Source organism: Onychostruthus taczanowskii, unplaced genomic scaffold, assembly GCF_017590055.1.
Source record: "Onychostruthus taczanowskii isolate IOZ18803 unplaced genomic scaffold, ASM1759005v1 scaffold41, whole genome shotgun sequence".
Taxonomy (NCBI): Eukaryota; Metazoa; Chordata; class Aves; order Passeriformes; family Passeridae; genus Onychostruthus; species Onychostruthus taczanowskii.
The window spans coordinates 6,314,078-6,338,937 of record NW_024501571.1 but is presented as its reverse complement, the minus strand read 5'-3'; the positions used below and the strand labels follow the sequence as shown (position 1 = coordinate 6,338,937).

The window sequence follows — 24,860 nt, the reverse complement described above, 5'->3', positions numbered from 1 at the left end:
GGTGGCTTATTTAGGGTGACTTTTTGAGGGTTACATGCCCATGTACACTTGATTTGAGCTGTTGTGTGTCTTAGAGCAAGCCTTTGGCACTGAATATTGCTGAAATCCATTGGGAACCAGAAAATGCCAGAATACCCTAAAGAGAAAAAAAACCTCTCTCCTTCAAGAGATGAAACTGATGCCTTGTGAAGGCTGAGCTAGAAGAGAGACTAGACAGAGTTACAGAATAAAGCAGGGATGGATTCAAAGGATCTCCTCCATGGATGCACCTCGGGCAGCACAAGAGCCCAGACAGGGCTGCCCCCAAGATGAACCCAAATGGTCCCAAAATGCACGAGCGCTCCCGGGGTCTCTCCCTGGGATCAGCTCTGCTCCATGTGCACATTGCAGTTCAGTGTCCAATTCCAGCTCAGCCCCTGCACTCCCATCCTGCTTGTTTTTCTCTCCAGCCCACGGGGTTTGTGCTCCTGGGCTGAGATTTGGATCATTTGTCCTTGATGCCCAGCTGGAGCAGGAATTGCTTTGTCTCCGGCTCCGTGCAGAGAGCTCACCATCCCATAATGTGGAGCTCAGACCCCACGCTAAAGCAGCAAAGAATGTGAAAAATATAAAAGCTAAACCTGAGGCATCATTTCCCCCCTGAAAGCTAAAACCTGAGGCATCAAAGCGAAGCTGCTCAAACTCCAAAAGCACCAACATCCTCCATTTCTCATCTGCCTGTTGGCTCCCAGGTCTTGCTGATGGAAGTTTTCTCACCCCCAGATGTGCCTGTTTAGCAAATCCTTGCATCCCTGCAGCTCTGCATGTTGCAGGCACCTTTTCTGCCCCGTAAATAACGCCAGTCTCACGCCTCGCTCGGCCGCGGGCCAGGCACTCTCAGCAGACACCGGTGACACTTTGGTGACAAAGCATTGCAAGGGCACTAGGAGAATTCAAACAACTTATTAAAATCAACTCAGTGTGATGCCACAGCACCCAGCAGAGAGCGGGAGGGGGGAGGAACAGGAGTGAACCTTTATTTTGGGCAATGGGAATTCCAGCGCTGCTGGAACATTGGATGTGCCTCCAAAATGGACAGCAGAGGGAAGGAAGGGAGCAGGACAGGCTGAGATTTGGCTTTCAGCAAGGCTCCACTTGTGAATAACATCCGAGGTTCTGTGTCTTGGGGCTGGGTGGCAGCAGGAAGGGGATAGGTTCCAGTTTGGACAAGCTGGGATGACTGGACTTGAGGAGGAAGGGAAAACTGGGAGTCACAGTGTGACTCTTCTGCTTTTCCTCCCACTGAGGGACCCAGAGTAAGGCCATGGAGGTTCAGATAGTTAACTAAGGTGTTTAAGGTTGAAGCTGAGTTATCCTTGAATCCAGCTGTGCCTTCTGAAGGCAATTCAGATGTATCTTGGGATAATTTGCCCACTAGAGATGCTTTTTTCCATAAATGCTCCCCAACATGGTCTCATGTTGCACCAAAACTATCCAGGACATGCCCCTGGAAACACTTATGTTGTGCAACACTCTCTGTATATGCTCAGAAACGTAAAAAATTGGCTTTGGATTTGGATGAACTTTTTGCTGGTGGGTCAGGAGTGCAGCCTAAAGGCTGCAAAATGAACAGACAAATAAGAAGAACATGGTCCTTGGGTTTAAAAACCAAATCTGTGCCTGTTGTCATGTGCAGAACAGATTCTTAGAAAGAGGCAGAGATGGGATCTGCATTAAAATCTCCTCCAAAAGTGAAAAGGTAATTTATTTCTTTCTGAGTCAGTCCCATTTTAGATGCTGCTTTGAGGTCTGGTTCATATCCTTATCATCCTGAATAAAAATTGGATTAATCCAGTGGCTTTTTCGCCGTTTCACAGGCTCTGTGTGCAGAGAGCTTTGGTCTTAGGCCACAAGGCTGATGAGGGTGGTGAAAGGGGAAGGAAGGTCATTTTGCAGTGGAAGAATAAGGCCTCAGTTATTAATGGCAAAGGCTGAGATTTTCTCTCTCAGCCTTAATTGATTTTGGCAAGTTTAACTGGAGGAGGAGGTAGAAATTGGCTTAGAAATTAAGCCCTAATACTTAAATATATATTAGATCTATTGTAGAGAAATGAGGAGACAGCCTTGTTAGACTTTTATTCTGAGTGGCTTCTGCTGGATACAGGCAAAGAGAAAAATACCCAATTTCTAACTTGGACAAAGGGGACTTGAAAGGCTCTTCAGAAAGGCTTGGAGAAACTCTGTTTGGGAAAGTGCTTCTTTGAAACCTAATAGCAAAGACCACTTTTTTTTCCCCCCTCCTCCCTGGAGTCTAAAGGCAGGAGGGCAAGATAAGACATTCCACCAAGTAGGCAAATGGGGGGGAAAATAAAGAGAGAAAAGTTTAAATGATACTGCTGCAGGGTGTGTAAAGTGGAGAGCTCTCAGGGTGACTATTATGTGCTGCTTATCAAAGTACTGTGAGCCCTGACTGTGAGAAAAAGCAGAGTAATTTAAGAGATGCTCTGTGCCAGCACAAATCTGGTTATCAGTGGTTGTACTGGAACAACATCAAGTAACCAAGGTCCTTGAGGTATATCTAATAACTATATCTAATCTATATGTACCTATATCCACATTAAATAAGCAATAAAGGCATCCTCATTGGACATTTCTAATTAATCAAGCAACAGAAGAAATGTTTAAAGCACAGGTGAGGGAAGGAAGTTTTCTACCACATACTGAGTCAGTTGATAAGGAGCAGCCTCAAAGCAGGTTGAGATTGCAGAACTCCAAATCAGTATTCTCATCATGAATTTTTTGCAGCCATCACTCTCTGCTGGCACCCTGGTTAGGTTTTGGAGCCTGAAGGAGTAAAAACAACAAATAAACAAGGATTTGTTCGTGTGGGTTTCTCTTGGCAAAGCAGAGAAAGTAGCAACATGCAGTAAAAGCAGAAAACAGCCTCCTCCTGTTTTATTTTCTTTTTTGTTGGTTTTTCCCTTCTAACATTGGTCTCATTTTCAGGTGGATCAGCACCCTGATCTGGTTTGACAAATGCTAAGAAATGTTTGGGCTCTCCACTGCCTCATTCTAAGGGCACATAAATTTATACCAAATCACAGCATTGCCATAAACACCCCAAAATCCTGTGTGGCAAAGAAAAGCTGTGATACCTGTGCTGCAAATGGGAGGAACCAGCAATTCTGGGGCTCCCAGAAATCCTGATCCAACTGAGAGACAGCCAGGACAAAAGATAATCAAAATGGGACAGGGCATTTTGTCAGCTGTGAAGCCAGAGAGCAAAATTCACAGCCTTGAGCCCAAATTTCAAGCGTGCAGGAGTTAATCTCCTCCTCACCTCCACTTTCCCAAGGCTCAGGGTCATTCCCATACCAAAAGCCAAGGAACAATGCTGATCTCTTTGACATAAAGAATAAATTTTCCTGTACAGTACGTGGAATGCTGTGGAAAATGAAAGTTTAGAGATTAATGCAACACCCTGTTATAGACAATTATTTTGTTTCCTTAAAATTTCCCCAGCTGGCTAAAAAAAGCCCTCAAGGCTCTCAGTCCATGTGATTTTGTGGGCTTCTAAGACAGTTCCTGCCCACGAATGGCACCAATAAATCCCCATTAACCGCATTCAACAGGAGAATGATCTTTTTTTTTTCTCATTAAAGCTTCACAAAGGGTTCAAAACCTCATTTTATGGCAGGGTGCTTTGATTTAAATTGATGTGGCTTAAATTATGAATTTTAATCATGACTTAAAATACAGAAGGAGAAAGTCATAATTTGAATGATTTGATTTTTATCATGTTTTTCATTTACAATTCATAGCTATATCCCTTAAGCAGGGCTGATTCTCCTCATTGTAAAACTTGGAGATTTACAGCCCACTCTTGCCTTTCAACTCTGTTTTCTAACCAGGCTGGCACACTCTGAACATACTTGTGGAAGGAATTTTATAACCTGAGACCTCTCTATTTTGAGCTTTAATTTATGCATCTCTGGAGTCGTCCTTGGTAATGATGAATAAAACTAATTTAGGGTTTATTGGTGGAAATCACTCTTTGCTTGCAGAGGAAATTTCTGTTAAACTGACAAATGCAAAAGAGCATTTACAATTCCTTTAAGATACATCAAATAACCGAGGGCCTGGGTACCTTATGCAATAAACTTTTCAGCAAACTTTTCAGTTTAGTGCTAAGTAATTCACTAAGCAAATCTCCAGCGTCAAACTGTGATGGAGTTAGTGACTGAAATGAATTGTTCTTTGTCCCTGGAGGGTTTCAAATAAGCAGGAGTCATTCTCTTAAAATTCACTTTTACTGTTTAAAATGGGAGAGGAAACAATTTTATTTTTCAGCTGCCGTTTTCCAGTTGTTTTTGCCGCCTGGAATTAACTGTTGGTGGAGCAGCTGAATGTCTTTCTCCTTGACTTGGAGAGGGAATTTCAGTGGATAGCTGAGGTTTATGCAAATAACTTTTGACTGTCTAAAAGACTGACCCATGTCTGGATACCCTGGACATCTGCCCGTAGTGCAAGCAGAGAGCAATTAAAGAGAAGCAAAAATTAACAAGACCTCCTTTAATTGACCACGCTGTTTTTGTCTCACATCCAAATCCACCCCCACTTGGTGCTGGGAAAGCTGAGTTCCTCAAGTGCCATGGGTGTCCTGCTTGGGTCTGGTCTCACTGCAATATGCTTAATGTTCTTTTTGGTGCTAGGTGATAAAATCTGGTCTCCCAAAAATTAGGAAGAGATTTGACCTCAATGGATTGTGGCCCATTCCCCTCATCCACCTTGTTCTGATGTGTCTCCATGCTGATCCAACGTGAGAGCATTTTCCTCAGCAAGCTTGGCAAATAAAACTTTGCTGTTTAAAACAACGGGAGAAGAAAAGGGAAATAAAATAATCCTGAGGTGATTGTGATTGCCTCTCCTGCCATCACTCTTTGCTCAAAGCCATTCCAGTGAGAGGACACATCTGCTTCTGCTGCAACACATCAATTTAGGCTGATAAAGGTCTCTGAAAAGCTGCAGTTTGACCCAGCTCAAGGTGGAGGATGCACTAACAAACCCTGGGCAGGTTCCTGCAGCTCTCACTCTGTATTTCCTTGGTCCAAATGCCTCCCAGGCTCTTGGGAGGAGCAGCATCCCACGATGGCCATGCTCCTGAGAAGTTCTTCCATGGTGAGTGCTTATCAAAACCTGGCCTGTAATTCACCATCTCACCCCCAAACATTATTTTCTGGGGAGTTTTCCAGCCAGGAGAAGGTCAATAGTGGAGGGGATGGTGTTAAGGAATTCCTAATGAGGACAAGGATGGGCATTACAACCCCCACTGTTGGGTGCCCAGTCAAGGACAAAACCTGTCACCCATCACTGTCCACACTCCCAGGTTTCTCCAAACCACAGCTTCAGTTGCTGGGGGTGATTTAGGGCAGCCAGTTTTGGAGGGGGGGAAAAACCAGTTTTTATTTTGGCAAAGGAAGTGGTTCAAGTAGGGTGGAGTGGTGGGAGGGTGGTGAAAAGTAGAAATGTGAGGTTGGGTTGGTGGCAAGAGAAGCAGGGGATGTCATGATCAGTGTGTGCATTTATGAATGCCCTTTACAGAGGGTTGGGGAAGGAAATGCAGGAGTCTAAACTGATGGGTTGAGAAAGCAAAAAAGATGGATTTCTGCTTTAAAAAATTCCACCTTTTTGTGTGTTCCTATTACTGCACCTGGTGCTGATAACTGCACCTGGTAAAATTTTGGGCATTTAAAGGAGCTTGGGTGTGACAGGAAAACCCCAAGGGACCAGTGCTCTTCTTCCCTGACCATGTTAGAAATTAAAATTCCAGCATTTTGTCAGCATCCTTGGTGGAAGCAAAGTGACCTGGCCCCAGCAGCAGCTCCTGCTCCTGCAGGAGTCTCTGCACTTAATCCCTGGCCAGCACAGAGGCTTTCAGCACTGCAGGACATGCCATGGACAACTGGGGAGGCTCTGGATGGGTGCAGAGCCCCAGCACGATGAGACATTTATGGGGGTTCTGTGGAGAGTGGGTTATTTTGGCCCAAAGCCAAGCCCTGGAGTGGTCCCACTGCGCACAGCTCTCCGTTATCTCCGCTGTGTTCTCACACAGAAAAATCCCACTGCCAATCCTGATAAAATACTGCAAGGGAAAAAGAAAAAAAAAAAAAAAGAAAAAGAAAAAGAAAAGAAGTCAAGAAAGCACCAAAAGAAGCTTCGTGTGCCTTGGGGGTTTGATGGGGAGCACTGGGGGGACAGCCACGCCGAAGGAATGCCGGCTATTTCAGGCTGTGTTTGTGTTTGAGAGGCAGGAGCAGGAGGAGGAGGAGGAGGAGGAGGAGGGTTGCAACTCCACGCTTTTTCTGCCGTGAGAGCCTTTTGCGTGTCTGGCAGGATGGCTCCAATCTGATTAGGAGGAGGCTTGATTAGGAGGGGGCTCTCTGTGGGAGCAGCAGCAGGGATGGGGGATGGATGTGAAGCTGCTTTCCCTGGCAGCAGCAGCCAGGGGATGCCCCGAGCCCAGCTGGCCTTTTAGGGAGGGTTCCCTTCTAATCCAGCTCAGAAGCAGTTTTGGGGCAGGGGTTTATCTCCGTCTTGGCTGGTCAGATTGGTACCCTGAGGTGCTGGAAGAGGAGTGTTGATAAAGTGGATGGGTGAGGAGGAGCAGCACAGGGAAACCTCCGTAGGGGAACTGCCTTTGAGGCTGGATTTTGGGATCCCACTTTACTTATTTATTTATTTACTCCCATCCTGAAGGCTGACACTCATCACAGTGAGGGGGAGGATAAGAAAAGTGCAGCCCATGAGCTGTTCCTGCAAGGATTTCCACTCAATCTGAGCAGTGACACTCACCCCACAGAGGGACAGGAGAAAGAAGGGGTGCTAAGATTTTGTCTCTGCTCAAATCTGACAAGATCAGATGCTCACAGCCTATATCTGAAGAAATTAGAAGCATTCCTGCCTCAGGAATTTATTTCTTAGAGGAATTTTTTTAGAAAGGAAATAGAGGAAATACTGGAGGAAATATTTTTTTCGGAGACCCTTGGATCTCTCAGCCCCTGTTTTAGGCACCATGACTATTCCTTGTTGAGATGGACACTTGTGTCTGTGGACAGATTTTCCATTTTTCTCCTCACAAAAGGCAAGAAATGGCTTGTTACAGGAACTTGGTGCCACCTGCATCTCTCAGGACTCCCCAGAACCAAAGAGCTGCAAATTTTCCCAGTCTGTTCAAGTTATGGCTGTTGCCATGAAGCTGCCAAGAGCAGGGAAAGAAGGAGCCCTCTGCTCGATAATCTAGATTAGGAATAAGGAATTTGTTCTGTGGTAATAAGGATCAGCTTTTGGATCTGCTTGGATTTGGATTTGAGCCATCTTCCCAGGGCTGAGGGCCCAGCATCCAAACGTCCTGATGCTGTAACTCATCTCCATCACACGTTTGGGCTGCCCTCCAAGCATCAGGGTTAGGGTTAGGGTTTGTAAGAAGGGGATTTGTTCCACACCTTGCTTTCCTCCAGCACTGTTTCTGCTCCTGTTTGGGAGAGCTGATTTGAATTCTGCAGCAGCACAGGACTTGGTCATCTGCTGCATTATCCTTAGTCCCAAAATGTAGTGCGTGGATTCCAGTGCATATTCTATTTATTTGGCTGCTGTGCTGTGCAGAAACTTCCTGGGCAAAGGACCTGGTGCTGTTGGTTTGTATCATTTGAGCATTTCTTCCTCTCATCAGTGACTCTGTGGCCCACATTGAGAGGTCTGGGTACTGGGAGGGACTGGTGATGGAGAAGCAGAGGAATTCCAGGCCAGGCTGAATGGAGCTCTGGTCTAGTGGGAGGTGTCCCTGCCCATGGCAGGAGGGCTGGAACAGGATGATCTTCAAGGTCCCTTCCAACCCAAACCATTCTGTGATTCTGTGATGATTCTGTGCCAGCCACCAGGGTCAGGAGACTGCACCACAGAGCAGTGTCTGCAGTACATGGGCTTGCAAGTTATTGATTATTTAAAGCAATCAGTTGCTAAGAATTTAAAGCAAACAACAATCAATTACTGAAAATTACCAATGAGCATTACTGGAAGCTGTCATTTGCTTTTGATGGCTCAGCTCTTTCTGCCTCCATGGTCAGCAGGCTCAGGGCTTGATTTCTGAGTGGTGTCCAGCAGCATTTTATCCAATTATAATTTCCAGAGATGCCAGGAGGAGATGGGGCTCAGGGCAGTGAGAGGGTATTTTTGCACAGCTGATTGTGCTTCTCCAAATGTGCATTTGAAATGTGTGTGGGGATTTTTCAGCTCCATTCTGCCTAGCTGTAATCAGGGATGCTGTTTTCAGGTAGTTTTGGCAGCAAAGCCATGCTTTGATTTGGCCAGGGATCATTTGCAAACATGCCAGGAATGTTCATGCAGCTGCAGCCTTCACCAGAGCAGGGGCTCCACCTCCACTGCCCAGCTCCAGGATTACAACCAGCAGCACCCACTGAATCCCAGTTCAGTCCCTCCTCTCTCCTCTGCTCTGCTGTGGCTTTCCCATCATGTCCCTGCCCTCTCCTATCTCCAACCCCACCATGAGTCCAGCTCAGTTTCCTAAAGGAAATGCCCAAGATGACATGTCAGAGTTCCCCTGGTATCTGTCACCCCAGGAACAGAAGAACTGAGATATTATCATCAAGCCCAGCCCCAGAGCTCCCTCCTGTACCCAGAGCTGTGGATCCCCTCCAAGGTGAGAGCTCAGGCTGGTATTTGCAGACTTGATGGCCTCTCTTAGGAGGAAGAGGAGGATGATTAGCAGCAGGGAGGGGATGCAGCTCCTTCTTCCTTCCTGCTTCCTTTGCTCCCTTCCCTTGCCCTGCCACGGCCTTCCCTGTGGCACAGCCTCCAGGCACTTCCCTGGAGAGAAGGATTTGATGGCAGGGAGATGTTTTGGTGGCAGGGAGATATCAGCAAAGCCCTGAGCTCAAAAGGTGACGTGGACAGGGTCTGTTCCAGGGTGTAGGTGCTGTGAGCTTTGCTTTCCTCTGGATACTGTTTAGGTTTTTCCTCCCTGACTGGCAAATCTCTTTGTGCCCAAACTCACTACCTGTCCAGGGAGTTTTGGGGACCTGAGTATGACCCTTGTTGTGTGCTCTATTTTTTCACATATGACATTTTTTTGGCTGGAGTTTCTCAGCACGCCACCACGCCATTGAAACCTACTGAGTGCAAAGCACTGCATCCCCAGCCCGGTGACATCCCACAACTTCCCATGCTCTTCTGCTCAGCTGTAACCACGCAGGAATCTCACTCCTTGCTGGGCTGCTGGGTGGACAACATTGTTCCCCTATTGAGTCATTAACAATGAGGTCATTGGGCTGGAAAGACAATGTCATTCAGCAGCCAAGAACCCAGCTGGCTGATCCCGGTTTTGTCTCATCTCCTATGACAAAGCCACTTTTAATTGACTAATTAAAGCTCTTGCAGGCTCCATCTTGGAAGGGATGACCAAAATAGACATTGTTCTTTGTCAGCATTAAGTCAGGCCAGTTGGCTGATTAAGAAGCAAGACCTTTCTTCCTTCTCCACTTTGCCACTTGCTGTGCAGGCCTTAATTCCTGGTCCTGGCAATGGGAAAACCTCCTCAGAAACATCCCACCATGTGTTGCAGAGCAAGGTGTTTGAATGAGGCCCCAAGGACCTCAAGAAAGCTCACCCAAAGCCCACTCAAGCCACTTTGGGATGGCCTCTCTGCGTGACCATCACACCTTTTGTTGGACACTTGATATTTTGGGTTCCCAGCTCCTGCAGGAGTTTGACATTGCACCTAAACCTATGGCATTGGGGTGCTCCCATACCCTGTAGGCCTTACAAGGACAATTTGATCCACTGGCTGTGGGCCAAGGGCATTTTTCTTCCTATTTCTGGATCATCTTTCCCTTTATGTACTTTTTTTGGGTGGCGCAGTGCAGGTGAAAAGCAGGGGCATGTCCAAGCATGACAAGAGATGTGCCCACAGTAAGTCCTTGCTTCCCTCAGCTGAGTGCTCCTGCACTGCCAGGACCCTCACCACTCTGAATGAAGATGTTTTGAGCCCTGAGACCATTGGCCACTTCTGCTCTTTGAATTTCTTGCTCTCATTGCCACTCTGAGAATATTCCCAAAACCAGAGAATAAATGTGCCCCGAGGGACTCCACAGGACAAACGCTGTTTCATGCAGCCACCCCGCCATTTCCATTAAACCCTCAGGGTTTTTTCAGCCTGCAGTGTGATTGTCTCAAGTCAGATTTATCTCCTTTTTGCTGCCCAGGCCCTGCTGAGCAGGAACGCTGGGTGTGTGTTTACCAGAGCCGGTGTCCCAGCCCTAAAGCACAGCAGCCGCTTCTTTTGAAGAACACACAAAGCAAGGAAGAGGAGCAATTGTTTGGGAGGAAGTTGAACCATAATGTAATAGACTCCCATGGGATTTACTATTAGTAATTATTTGTATTGCTCTGGCACCTAACCAAGGTTGGGGCCCCGGTTAGAAAGGTGCTGGATCAGCCTGTAAATTAAGACATCTCCTCTGTCCGGGCTATTCTTGCAGGTAGAGATGGGGAAACTGAGGCAGGGAGAGATTGACAAGTGTAACGAGGGTTGTTTTAGAGAGTTGTGGCTCAGCAAGGAGGTGAGCCAGCACACAGTGCTTACAGGAGCATCCTTCCTCTCTGGGGGTGAATCCTACAACATGGAACTGCAAAACGGTTTGGGTGGGAAGAGACTTTAAAGGCCATCTCGTTCCACCCCCTCCTATGGGCAACCTTCCCCTGGACCAGGTTCTCAAATCCCATCCAACCTGGCCTTGGACACTTTCTTTACTTGTGTTGCTTCAGTTCTACCTCAGAGGCCATTGGGTAACAAATATGCTGTGCTGGAGGGTCCTGCCCTGGGACAACAATGCAAAAGGTAGTTTCTCACTCTTTGTGCCTTTAATAAGTGATTTCTCTGATCATGTGTATTATTTTAAGGAGGGGAGGAGCAGGAGCTATCAAAGAGTACAAGAACTTCAAATGGAAACTGAGTCCCACTTCTCCTGAAAAACAAAACAAAACAAAACAAAACAAAACAAAACAAACAACAAAACAAAAATCTAAAATGGATTTCTCTTTCTGTAAAGTTTCAGGAGAGTTAAATAACGAGGCAATTACAAATCTGCCGACAATAGAAGTCGATCAGATTACACGGGCCTGTAAAACCAGGGGCCTGTAAAGCCAGATCGTCACTGGAGCCATTTGGTGGGAAAGAAACTCAGTGCCAGACAGTCTTTAAATAGTTTTGAATAAGAGGGAGGGTTGGCTGTGTCCTTCCCTTCCGAGGCTCTCCCCACCTAAAGAATAGCACCGAGCCTGCTGCCAAGTCCAGCGTGTCCAGTCCATGCCCGAAGGCTCCACTCACAGGCCCAGTATATAAATATATGTAGGTGCTCATGCATGCAATGTGTATATATAGAGCTTCCCAATCATCTGGGAAGACCCCACCCTGAGGGAGGTGCGGGTGTGGAACTGGAGGAAAGAAAAGGAAAAAAAAAAAAAAAGGTGGGACCCAAAATAGCAGCGACACACAAAGGATCCCAAGGAAGCGTGGAGCTCTCCTCACGGCATTGGCAGGAAATCTCTGGGCTGCTGGCTCGGTAACCCCGGCTAGACAAGGTCATGGGGGACTGATTGTGGTGGAGAGATGGATCCTGACATCCATCTCCTGCAAAAATCCTGGAGTGAGGGGTGTGAGGGGGAAGCTTTTATGTCAGTGGTGATTTGCAGGTGTCCCAGACGTGCCTGCAGAGGAACCTGTTTCCAGCATAGCCTGAAAGAGAAGAAAAGTAGACAGAACTGAGGAGGATATTTAACCAGAAATCACCCTGTGGTCTTTGTGAGGGTCTCCATTACAAGGGAAGAGATGAATCTGACTCCATGTTCTCAGAAGGCTGATATATTGTTATATCATATCATATCATATCATATCATATCATATCATATTATATATCATATCATATTGAAAGGAATACATCAAAAGGCTTAGCAAGAATGAATAATAAAAACTTGTGACGGAGTCCTCAGAGTCCAACACAGCTGGCTGTGATTGGTCATTAAGTAAAAACAATTCACATGGAACCAATCAAACATGCACCTGTTGGTAAACAACCTCCAGACCACATTCCAAAGCAGCAAACACAGGCAGATAATTATTATTTACATTTTTCTCTGAGGCTTCTCAGCTTCCCAGGAGAAGAGATCCTGGCGAAGGGATTTTTCAGAAAATATGATGGTGACATCACCCAAAATTTTACTTAGAGAGGCTGGGATGCTTGAGGGCATTACCAGTGCCTCTTGGAGGTGACTTCTATGTCACTTGGCATCAATTGTGTCTTTCACATCACCTTAGAGTGTCAATAAACCAAAGATTTCAGAATCACAGAGTATCTCCAGCTGGAAGGGACCCACAAGGATTGCCAATTCAAGATATTTCAGGTCATCCTCTTTGGGCTCATCCTGGCCCGGTGGTGGGTGGCGTGTGAGATGGGCTGGGGAGGCAACGTGACTTCCACCCAAAAAAGTAAATTTGCTGGCTGGAGGGTGAAAATTTTGGCTGATTTGTGACTCATCAGAGGTTCTCACAAAGGAGGGTGAGGCTCTGGGCCTTATCCTGTCCCCACCATCCGCTGGTCCATTCTGTCCTCGCAGTAGGCAGGCAATGTCCGAGTCCTGCCCTGAGCATGACCCCGGGGCGCTGGCCACCTCCCCACAACCTACAGTAGTGGCAGGAGCAGGCAGAGCTGTTGCCTGAGGGCGATTCCTGCTGTAAATCTTCAGGAGAGGTGGAGAGGAAAGGGAGGTGCGAGCAGCAGGGGACAACGTGTTGCAGTACCACGGCAGCTGTGTGCCAGCACAAACTCACCTCCCACACACCCGTCTCCATTTTTTCCCTTGTACAACAGCAGCCTGTGACCAGGCTGAGGTCTCCTTATTCTTTTGGGTTTAGGGTCTCTCCTCTTGTTTTCTGCCAGTTAGGGCTGTGGCTTGCACCTCCTCCGTGCTGGGCCTGCAGGTTCAGCCTCCAGCTGAGGATGGCATCCTCGGTTTTGATGGCACGAGTTTGGGCATTAGATCCCTGCTGCTAACACCAGCTTTAAAACCTCTCTGTGGTTTGGCTTTGTCAGGCTGTGAGGCTCCAGAGAAACCTGTCCTTTGGCTTGGGGTTGATCCTTTTCCTTTATGAAGAAACCCTGCCACAAGAAAGGGAATATTTCCTCCATTCCTCTTCCTCGGTGCAAAAATTAGAGTGACAGTCACAAAAAGTGAGGGGAGTTTTGGCTGTACAACGAACCCAGAGGAGCTCTGCTCCATGAGAGCCTTGTAGCCCTCATTGCCCATGGATAAAGTCTAGACATGTCACTGATGCATGGCACCCAACTTGAGTGACATTGGATGTGACAACTCTTCCCCAATGCTGGCCAGCTGGCAGAAGTTCAGCTGGCGGGATGAGTAGCTCAGGGCCAGCTCCATCCCTGCCTTGCCCAGCATGAACCCAAATATGGACCCAGCCAGCTGGAGAGGAGAGCAAGGCGAAGAATTTCATCCCCCCGTGCCACCCAACAACTTGTAGGGTGCTCTCTCCACTGCCTTCTTTGGTCCTGCCTTTCTCCGTGGCAAAAACTGAGAAAAACTGAGTTCCAGGAGGACCTGATAATGGCCTTTCTGCAGTTAAGGGGGCTTATAAGAAAGATGGGCATAAACTTTTTAACAGGGTCTGTTGCAGTAGAACAGGGATGATGGTTTTAAACTGAACAAGGTTCCATTTAGATTAGATACAAGGCAGAGATTTTTCATGATACGGGTGCTGAGATGCTGGCACATTTTGTGAAGCTGTGGATGACCCATCCCTGGAAGTGTTCAAGACAGGACTCTGAGCAACCTGATCTAGTTGAAGATGTCCCTGCTCATTGCAAGGGAATTGGACAAGATTTTAAACATCTGTTCCAACCCAAACTAATCGATGATTCTATGATGTGACATCAAATCTGACATCAAACAAAGCTTTCCGTGCCCAGGAATTAGGAAGGGCCAACCTCAGCTGGGGAGAAAGGTGTGCCCCATCCCTGATGTTTGATCAGTGCAACATTTAGGAGCTTGTTTTCTGTGGACCATCACCAAATTTCTCCTGAATTAACTTTCCAAAGTGCATCAGCTCCCCCTCATCAGATTTAAGAGCTGAGGAGAGTTTGATTTAACTCACTTCATTTGGTCTAAACTAAATAAAGACTGATTTAAAGCTGCACAAGAGTGGCCACCTGGTGGGTTGTGTGCACTTTGACTAATCCACTCTGAAATCATACCTCCTTTTAATTTTAGATTAATTTTAGATTATTTTTTCTGAGTACCCCTGTGTAGACAAGCCATCAGGCTGTATAAAGATCAGTTCCTGTCTCATGGGCTCACGTCCTCACTCCTTCCCAAGCTGTCTGAAGTCCTCCAGGAAAAGCCAGCAAGGGATGATTCATCTTTCTGGGGTGAAAAGCAGAGGGAGGAACTTCTTCTCTGTCTGAATGAATAAATCAGTATCAACAGACACCCTCACTGGTGAGCAGCAGGCCTGGAGAAAGGAGGTCAGGTCCCCAGGAGGGGCTGCAGGGATGTGACAGCTCAGCCCTCGAGAGCAAAGCTGATGCTTTGGCCAAGCAGTTCACGTTGTTGGCTTCTCCAAAGGGCTCCTTCCCACCACCTTGACAGCTCCACAGCTCCTTAGTGCTGGAATCAACTTGTGAACCCAGCCCTCAACCATGGGGAGAGGTGCTGAAGTTCCTCCATGTGGTCAAGGTGGAATTCCCAATCTGGCAACCCCAGTCTTTAGGTTCTTCTAATGGACCTGAGATTCCTGCCCAAATTCAGAAAAAAAACCCTAGACTTTTAACCTATTTGCCTTTTCTAAAAAAAAAAAAAAAAAGACTTTTTAAGTGCTCCTGTCTACAGACAGAATCCTGAAAGACTACATTAAAGACTTACAACATTGAAGAAAAACCCCAGATATTCAGTGTATAACTAAGTTATGTATTGTTACAGCTCTCCTGAGGTTTTCAGCTTTGTGTTGACTCATGACCACTGCTCTGGGACAGAAGCACCTGTGCTTTACCTTGATCCAGAGAGACTTTCTGGCCCATTACTCGGTGTAAACCTTGAGTTTCTTCCAAAGTCCTGTGTGATTTCTGCAGAAATAGAGGGGTCTCAGGGCTAAAGGTACCAGACACCGTGTCCTTCGGCGATGGGTGATTGATGCTCTCTTGATACAGGCCACAAATCCTCCTTCAAAGCAGCAAGGTCATCATGGGACAGCTCCACTCCAATGGTACACAGGATTCAGGAGAGGACAGGTGTTATTTCCTACACAAGAAGATGTTTGTGGCTGCAGAGACCCCAGCTCATTCTGCAGCCTGGGAAGGGTGCAGGCCTGGAGCCAGGTCCCTTATAAATCCCATGGTGGACGGGATGGAAATATCCTCCTTCCCCTGATGGAAAGAGGATTATTTCCAGGCTTAGTGGTGAAAAATGCCTGTGGGTTGCGTGGATAGAGGTGGGCACTTGTGTTTGTGTTGGTTTGATTCCTTGACAACCTCTTGTGAAGGATTTCAGAGCTTTCATTTTCCACAGTGGTCTCCCTGTCTCTTTCTGATTTTTTTTTCATCTTTCCCCTTCACTTTTTAGAGATCCACAGATTTTCCATGAGAAGAGTGGTGGAGACACAATCCTAAATAGGATGTCCTATGTTTATCCATAAGAGAGGCTGGACTTCCCACTGCTGGCATTCCTCACCTCTGACTGGAGCTGGCCATGGGATGCAGAACAGCCTGGGATGGACCAGCTGGGTCCACTTGAGTGAGAAATGCCACTGATCACAAATTCCTGACAAATCCCAGACTCTGAGGAGAAATTCAGAAGAGTTCAAAGCGTGCCATGAAAGACAATTCAAAGACAATGTTTTTGAGAATGTGGGAGTGAGGAACACAGAGATATTCCTGCTCCCTCAAACCCACTGGCTGGTCATTAATTAGTGCAGCAAATTAACCCATTTCTGCCTCCCCAAATGTGGTGTTTAGAAGGACCAGGGGAGTGAAGAGGAGACGAGTCAGGGCTGCAGGAAAAGAGGAGTATGGGGAGGTCTGCCTTGGGATGATTATTTTTAATGTTTGTCACACTTCCAAATGAAACAGCAGATGAGCTGAGCTGGCTCAAACACTTGCAGAAAGAGCTGATGGGGAATTTGTTAATGAAGCAAGTTTGTCATCAGAAAATGCTGGTTCATCAAAACCTGGGTTCTGGGGACATGGGTTGCAGTCCTGGCAGGAAAAGTGTATCAGGCTGCGGGTGGGTTCCTTGGTTGAAACCAAGGAAGTTTAAAGGCTGCTGTGTGAATAAAATAAAGCCAGGCAGATCTAACAGAGAGGATGCAGCAGCCAAAGCTCACGTGAGGTTTGCTTCAAGTCCCGCTCTTTGGGCTTTAGGGTTACTTGTACTTGGTAAAAATAGAGAAAGCTTGAATTTTTCCCATTTCTGGAAACAAGATAATTGTAGCAGCGATCTTCTGAACGGGGAATAACAAGCATTGATTTCATGATTGCAGAAGGCTGATCAATTGCTTTATTGTTGCTACACTATTCTATATTATATTATGCTGCTACTACTAAGAAAAACCCATCGCCCTTGCCAGACAGTCTGATACAGCTTTGACCTAATTGGTCAATCAATCAAAACACTACTGCCAGAGTCCAATTAAGAAATCACTCTTTGGTAAACAAATCTCCACAACATATTCTATGTGTGCACAACAACAAGTGAAGCAAGTAGAGATAAAAATTGTTTTCTCTGATTTTTCTCACAGCTTCTCACAGCTCCCAGGAAAATCCTGTGAGAGAATTATGTCTGTCTCTGTTCAGAAGATATGTGATTACCACACAGAGTGGCCTTTTGGCTGCTGTAGGGATGTGATTCACTGCAAAATGCTGCAGACTTAGAGTCCTCAAGATGATGTTGGAATGCTGTGATGACATGCCCAGATCTCCTCCTTAGGGTTATCTCCAGGCTGGCAGTGGAGTAGGAAGCCCTGGATGCGCCTCTCCATCTGGAGATGAGGCAGAACTGCTTGGGGCTTGAAGCACATCCATTTCTTCCCCCTGCCCAGCTCCAAGTCCAGACAGTAAGGGTCTGTTGGGAAGGGTTTTCAGGGCAGAGGCAGTGGCTGCAGATTCCTTCAATTTGACAGCAGAGAAGAGGGCATTTTCAACATTATTGCCTCCGTGTCATTGTCACTTCCACGCACAATCTAAACAGCAGCACAGCAATTTGAAGAGTTTTTTAAATAGAGTCTTTTCACAGCAGGCCAAAGGAGGTTCCCTGCTGACAATAAACCCAGTGGCTTTAAATCAGAGTCCAGGCACACTCATTGCATGGAACCATAAAATAGTTTGGTTTAGAAAGCACCTTAAAGGTTATCTCATTCCAACTCCCCTGCCATGGGCAGGGACGGCTTCCATCATCCAGGTTGCTCCAAGCCCCATCCAACCTGGCCAGGGACACTTCCAGGGACCCAGGGGCAGCCACAGCTTCTCTGGGCACCCTGTGCCAGGGTTTCACCACCCAAAATTCTCTCCCCTGACCTGCTGCCCACACCTCTTTGATGCAGTCCCACCAGAAGTGTTATTGCAGCACTAACTAGACCCAGCCATTAGGTCTCATCTTTAACATTTTGCAGAGCAATTCTATCAAAACTGTTCTGCAGCAGTTTTTATTCTGGCAGGGGTTTGGAGAGGATATGGCTGCACTGGATGATTGGACTCATGGATTAGAGGTGAATCCTCTGGCAGCTGCTGTTGGACCTTTCCCCATTCTCTAACCCAGTAAGCCAAGCTCATCTTTGGCCTGGGTGAAGCCATTTCATAAAGCTGATGGTGAGGCTGGCAGCAAAGGGTGATGCTCCTTAGGAAAGCATCTTAAGACATGGAGAGTGCCAGGGAGGCATGTAAAATGTCCTTGTACCACATCCTTCACTGAAATCTCCGCAGGCAGCTCAGGAAGACCCTGCTTGGAACTCATCTATCCCTAAGCCAATGCAAGGGAAAGAGCCTCTGCACAGGCAAAATTAAAAATCCTGTGAAGTAACCACTTGCTCTGGTAGTCCAGCTTAATTCCAGGATAAATAACACTGCTCTGTGATATTCTGCCAATCTGATCCCTCTCACAGTTTCAAAAGGAGGTGACAGATTTCCTGTCCTCTGCAGTGACTGGGCTCTGCTGCACCTCAGATATGGCTGCATTGCAGCCGGTGGATAAAACTCTCCTTGCTCCCAGGAGCTTCTTGCAATGCAAAGAAAAGTCCAGGAGCTTCCTCACTCACTTTGGCAAATGCTGTCCCCTAGGAAAGGCCACCCCCGGAGCCTCAGCCCCTGCTTTGCCTTTGATGAACTCAACCCGCTGTCCCTGTTCAATCAGGAAAGGCTGCACAAAAGGGGAGGAAAATAGGAACTTCCTCAGGGCCTGGCTTACATCCCTTCCCCTTCCCTGGCTTGCTCAGGCTCCTTGGCTTTCTCATCCCGCCTTGGGAGGAGCAGGAGCTGGCTGGCGTAAGGCTCCGAGCCGGGCTCAGCCCGCTGGCCTGGGGTGTGTCACCCACCATTTCCTAAGTTATTCTTTTGAGTTTCCTTTTCTCACTATTAATAGAATTTCAGCCAATATCTGAGCTGTTTCAACAAGGTGGATGGGGGGGAGACAGGGGGAGGCATTACCAAAATAGGAAGCGGGAAGCTGTTGGGGAGGGAATTAATCAGAGGAGCTGCGTGGAGAGGGAATAATCACTGGCTTTGGGTGGGCTCTGGGAGGATGGACGGGACGTGTCCTTTCACTTTGGATTTTCAACCTGTTTGATTCTCTTTTTGCGCTCCAAGCCTTGACCTTTCCAAAAAAGCTTCTCCCCTGAGTGCCTTCCCCAGCCTGCAAAATTCCACGTACTCACTGCACTGAGGTTACAACCAGAGCATCACTCCATGGGAAGTTTAAACTGGAAGAGAGACACTTTAGATTAGATATTAATTAGAAATTAGTAGGAAATTTCTCCCTGTGAGGGTGATGATGCTCTCAGAGAAGCTGTGTCTGCTCCATTCCTAAAAGTGTTCAAGGCCAAGGCTTGGAGCATCCTGGATAGTGGAAGGTGTCCCTGCCCATGGCAGAGAGTTGGACTAGAGGGACTTCAAGGTCCCATTAAACCCAAATCATTCTGTGATTCCATGAGTTAGAGATGGTGCACAGCAGCTCAAAGTTGTGTCTGTAACTGCTATTGCAAGGAGCTGTGCTGGCACAAAGCAGCTCACCTTTCCTTTTACATTTTGGCTGACTTTTCACATCCCACCAGCCCCTGACCAGAGAACTCCCGCACCATCCCCATCCACACTCTTCCAGCCTCCCAAATGGGCCGAGCAGGCCCGTCTGGGTAATTAGCAATAAGGGAAAGTTGTCTCCCCTGCTGGCTGTCCCCATCCCAGACACCCTGTATCGCAGGCCTGGCCATGGGATACACGTATCCGGACATGAAATCATGTTTTTGCAGCGCATTCATTTCCTCCTGTTTGGCTGCCGAGCCCGCAGATGTGTGCAGGGCTCGCGCCCTCCTCCCACGGATCTACCCCACACCCAGCCCCAGAAGTTTGGGTTTTCAGAGGGACACAAAAACAGAAGCGCAGACCAACCTTTAGACTCGCTGCAGCCAAGTCAAAATACCCCCAGTAGCTGCTAACTTGCTCTCATCTTCCCTAAAATGGGGAATTGGTGACGGTCCAGAAAAGTGAAATCAAAAAAACGGCCTTGGCGTGCCAAAATGCAGCCAGGAAGGTCAGGGGCAGGTGTTTTGCTGCCTTCTGGAAAACAGGGTGAGGGACTCTGGCTGCAATTCAAGTGGACTTTCTTTTGGGAAGGGCCTCCTCTGGGTAAGAGGAGTGATAACCTGGAGGATCTCCATGCTCCATCCTCCTCCTCCTCCTCTCTCATAGATGTCTTAAATCCTTTTATCTCCTGGCTCACGGCATGAAGGGATCACTTGTCCCCTGCAAAAGGACTTACTGTATCTTTTGTGAGTGATTTTCATGCTGAAGGGGCCCCAGACATAATCCTGTTCTGTCTGGCTGTTCTTACCAGGGGTTTTCTCCTCCTTCAACCAGATCCTTTTCATTTCTTCTGTTGGGGACAGTTGTCAGGCCATCCTGGCCACCAGCCCAGGCAAACAGGAGCTCGTTACCAGTTATTACCCCTGAGTCCACCACAGAAATTTGGCACAGGTGGCCAGTGAGGGGGGAAGAGATTGGAAAAAAAACCAATTTTCTGGCATTTTAAAGAGATACAGTACATGTGGAAGGAAAACAATGACTCCTGGGGTTGTGGTGCTTGCTCTGTAGTTGTTTCTGCTTTGGAATTAAGTTTGCAATGGGTTTGCCTAAGTCAGGTCTTCTGTGGGTGGTGATCCTGCAAGACACCAAAAAAAAAAAAAAAAAAAAAAAAAAAAAAAAAAAAAAAAAGCAGTTTTTCTAAATGAAATGCATTTTTTTTCCCCAAAGCTGCAGTGAGACAAAGTCCCTGGACAAACAACAACATTAAGCTCAGAGCAATAAAGCTGCAGGAAGGTATTGAGCCCCGTGACTGCAGCAGCACCTGGTGCAGCAGCAGTGAGAAAACAGTTTAATTTAATGCAGCAGGATAGACAAGGTAAATTTTGCTGACAGAAAGGTGTCCCAAAACCTGCAGGAGGGGTGTGGAGATGGATGGATGTTGCTGCTCCTCTGTGGGAGAGGATCTCACAGCCACAGCCCCTCTCCACTGATGTGCTGTAGGTCCAGCCCATGATGCTTGATCCCACTTAAATCACTGGTCCTGGCTTAATGAGGAAGAATAAATGGATTTTTAATGTCTCTTGACCTTAGTGAGGAGGAACATTAGAACGGGATGCAGAGATACAGAAATATAGGATACCAATGAGATTTTTGGGCACCAACTTGAGTCTTGGTTCTTCTCCCAGTCTTTTTTTTTGGGGGGAGGGGGGCTGTGTCACTCTGTGTGCCCCAAAAAAGACCCTTCTACCACCCCAGCCAGGACTAGCCTGCAGGATGTCACCAGACCTCTCCATTAGCAGAACAACTCCCTTGATTTGGGCTTTTGCTCTCAATTTTTTGCTGAAAGTGGTAAAATCCTATCTGTATCTCCCCAGGGTAGGACAGGAAAGTGCTGGGGCAGGAATCCTGGTTCCTTGGATCACAGGGTGGTCCCAGCTGGCCACCAGGACTGGCCTAGAGCCAAAGCATAGTCCTGTCCACTTCTCTTGGACTGAGTTGAATTGAATTGAACTGAATTGTCTTTTTGACCTCTGTTGGGAACCTTTAATTTCTGCCCCTCTGGGATGAGCCTGGGGCATGAAGAGGAAATGAGAGCAGTGGGGGATTTCCTCCTTCCTTCCTTCCAGCCCTTTCTGTCTTTACATCTCTTTTGAATTGTCTCTACCTTTAGGGGATTTTTTTGCACCTCTTTTGTTGTCAGACCCCCTGTCAAACTTTTACACCCTATTTATGGGACAGACCTGTTTTGTGGCTCACTGGATGCCTGGTCCCTCCCCAGCTTGGTGAAGCCAAGTTGACAATTCAAGCCACACAAATTGATAACACAACTGAGGAGGAGGTAGATTAAAACTCCCTCCTATCTTCAGCACCTGGGGTTTATCTCTCAGGACCCTGTGATGGTGTTTTACTTCTTTACCTCTTCTTCTCCTGCAGACAGTGGTCAGCCTTTAGGAAATGTGACTTATCTCCACTAAAGCCCTTTTCCTGCAGATGTAATGGAAATGTTTTCTCACAAGTAAAGCGTTTCCTAAAATAATTCATGCTGCTACTTTCAGTTGCACTCACATCTTGATTGTGTTTCCAGGAGTGGCTGCTCTTGGTGGCTGGTGAGGAAACCATGTTTTGGGAGGAGATCTGAACTTTTATAAAGGCAAGGAGTGACAAGGCAAGGGGTGATGGCTTTAAAGTGACAGAGGGCAGGGTTAGATGGGATATTGGGAAGAAATTCTTGTCTGGAAGGGTGGTGAGGATCTGGCACAGGGTGCCCAGAGAAGCTGTGGTTGCCCCATCCCTGGAAACATTCAAGGCCAGGCTGGATGGGGCCTGGGATAGTGAAAGGTGTCCCTGCCTATGGCAGGGGGGGGTGGAATGAGATGAGCTTTGAGGTCCCTTCCAACCCAAATCAGTCTGTGGTACTGTGATCCCCCTGAAATTGTATGAGCTGATCAGTGTAGGTCCATTCCAACTGAAATATTCTATATTCCATTCCTTTCCTTTCCATTCCCTGTTCGGATGCCTATGCAAGGCCCAGCTGTAGCTGCTCTACCTCCTCCAAACCCACTCTGTCCCCAGGCAGTTCCCACAGGAGCCCAAACTTGTTGCAGCCTCCCCATCCCAAATCCCAGTCCCCAGGCCCTTCTCAAGCCAGATCCTGACATGGTGGAGTTAAATTTTCCCACCAGAAACTTGAGCTTCATCAGATCTTTGATGGAAAATCAGTGTCAATAGACAGGCTCTCTAAGAGAAGACACTTTGCCTGCCTGCCAGCATGGAGGAACAAAGCAGACCTCTGGAGAGCAGAATTAGGCTAAAAATCAGTCCTTGGAAGTGTGACTCCTGTTTTGGAGGGTTGGAAATAATATATGAATGCTTCATGGGAAAAAAAAAAACCCAACATTATAGCAGTTCTTCTGCACAGTCCCCAAATGGAAGAACCTCCTCCCCAAATCAGGCCATCGCTTTCATTCCAGAGGGTTCCATGGATAAAGTGGCTCAGCCCACGCTTCCTGAAAGGTGAAAAATTGGTCAAACTTTTCCAGGGGTGAATTTGAGCAAGAGCCCAGAACTGGTGATCACCATGTAGGGACATTCTCTGTGGCCATTGATGGAGTTCCTGCAGTGATTACAAACAGAAGAATAGACTCAGGTTTTTATACTGGTTTAGCAGTGAAAATTCCCTATTTTGGCATTGCAGCACGTTGTGGAGCTCTCTGCAGTGGGAGAGTTCTCTCTTGTCAGGTGAGTTGTCTTTCAGCTGCATCCCCCACGAGGAACAGCTTCAAAATTTGAAAGTTTAAAGTATTCTTCAGAAACCAAACACAGATCTCTTTGCATGTGATAATGTGAGGTAATTGTTTGGGCTTAATGATCTTGGAGGTCTTTTCCAGCCTTAATGATTCCGTGATTCTGTGTCACCTTCTCCCTTCAGGGATGTGGGAGGCCCTTACAGCAGGGATGGACACTTGCAGTGAGTGCATCCCTTGTTTGTCCCCTTGCAAGGGCTGGATCTGTTTTATTTTGGGAACCACTTGCAGGGTTTTTCATGGAAGCTGGTGGACCTCCTATCTGAGGGAGCCCTGTGTCCTGAGCCCAGCAGGCCTTGTCCTCCTGCTCTTGCTCTAAATTCCTGTTAGTTTGACTGTGTTTGGAGGTTCCTCTCGTTCTCCTCTGCTGTACCTCCTGCTGGACACAGTGATACCAGAACATGGAATTTGATATGACTTTGGAGAGCACAAGGCAAGCCCTGAGTGAATGACTCGTGGCTTACACCAGTGTTTACTTCTACAAATGCATGTTCTGAGGGGAAACCAAGGGCAGTTTCCATAGTTCAGCATTTACTTTTGTGTTTTCACTTTTCCCCAGGTGTCAGCTCTCAGGATGACACAGACCCAGGACAAGCCCCAACCACCACAACCACAGACATCCCCACGACGACCAAGTCTGCAAACGCTGGAGAGACTTCACCAACCCCCTCTGCACCACCACCTGCCACACTCCAAGCCACCACCACCACGGCTCAGCCCACTGTGGTAGCAACTACCCCTGCTCAAAGCATCATCATCACAACCAAACCAGGAACGTCTCCGTCCCCCAGTACCCCATCACCTACCACAGTGGCTGGGGCCAACCCCACAACACTGGGGAGCACATTGCCTGCCACCACCACCCCATCCCACATATCTGGGCAGGACAGCTCCTCACACAGCACCACTAACTCCAAAACCACCGCTGCTGCGAGCTCCGCTACTTTACAGCAGCCGGGTACTACAGCCAGCTCTGGAAGCTCAGGCACCACCACTGCTGCAAAATCCATCCTCACTGATGCAGCCAGTCCTCCAGGAGCTGTAGGGGCTGTTGGCACATCCTCTCCCACAACAGTGTCTCAGGGAAAGCAGCCTTTGGATCAGTTGCATAACACCACTGTGAGCACCACAGTGCCAAGGACTGACCCTTCCCAAAGCTCCAAGGAGTGTGTTGTCCCTGATCCACATTGTCCTACAAAGCAGCCTCCTTCTTCTTCCAGTTCTCCAGCCCAGGGACCAATCCCTTCCACCAGTTCTGGAAGCACCAAAACTTTTGTTACCCCTCCGACTGGATCCTCATCCCTTCCCTCCACTCCGACGCCAAAACCTGGCAGCAAAGACACCATCCCAGAGGCAGCCACCAGGACAGCTCCTGGGGCAGGTAACAGGAGGCAGGTTTCTTCTGCTGGGGAGGTCTTTTTGTGTTTTTTCTTCCTCTAGCTACCTAAGCACCTCCTGCCATTATGGGCTGTCAGCACCTTGTCTCATTTTAGGACTTTCCAGCGCAGTTGTCTGTGTGACAAGCGCGTGTTTAAGTCCCTGTTGTCCTCGGTGGAGGTCGAGTCAAGGCAGTCAGTGAAATTCAAGGAATGAATCGAGTGGCAAAGTGCAGGCACTGGCTTTTGGATGGACCAGATGGTGCCTGAAGCACCATCAACTGCAGTGGCTCGATCTTCAGTGACGGCAAACGGGAGCAGCTGCGATGGGCTGG

The 24,860-nt window shown here is 47.6% G+C and overlaps 1 protein-coding gene across 2 annotated transcripts in view; it reads left to right on the top strand.

Annotated features, from left to right (window-relative positions):
- PODXL (podocalyxin like) overlaps positions 1 to 24,860 on the top strand; it is a 46,213-nt gene that overhangs the window by 6,098 nt on the left and 15,255 nt on the right. For both annotated transcript variants that reach the window (XM_041413376.1, XM_041413377.1), the window contains exon 2: positions 23,709 to 24,530. In XM_041413376.1, coding sequence (XP_041269310.1) covers positions 23,709 to 24,530 — 822 coding nt within the window. The remainder of the gene's footprint in view (positions 1 to 23,708; positions 24,531 to 24,860) is intronic.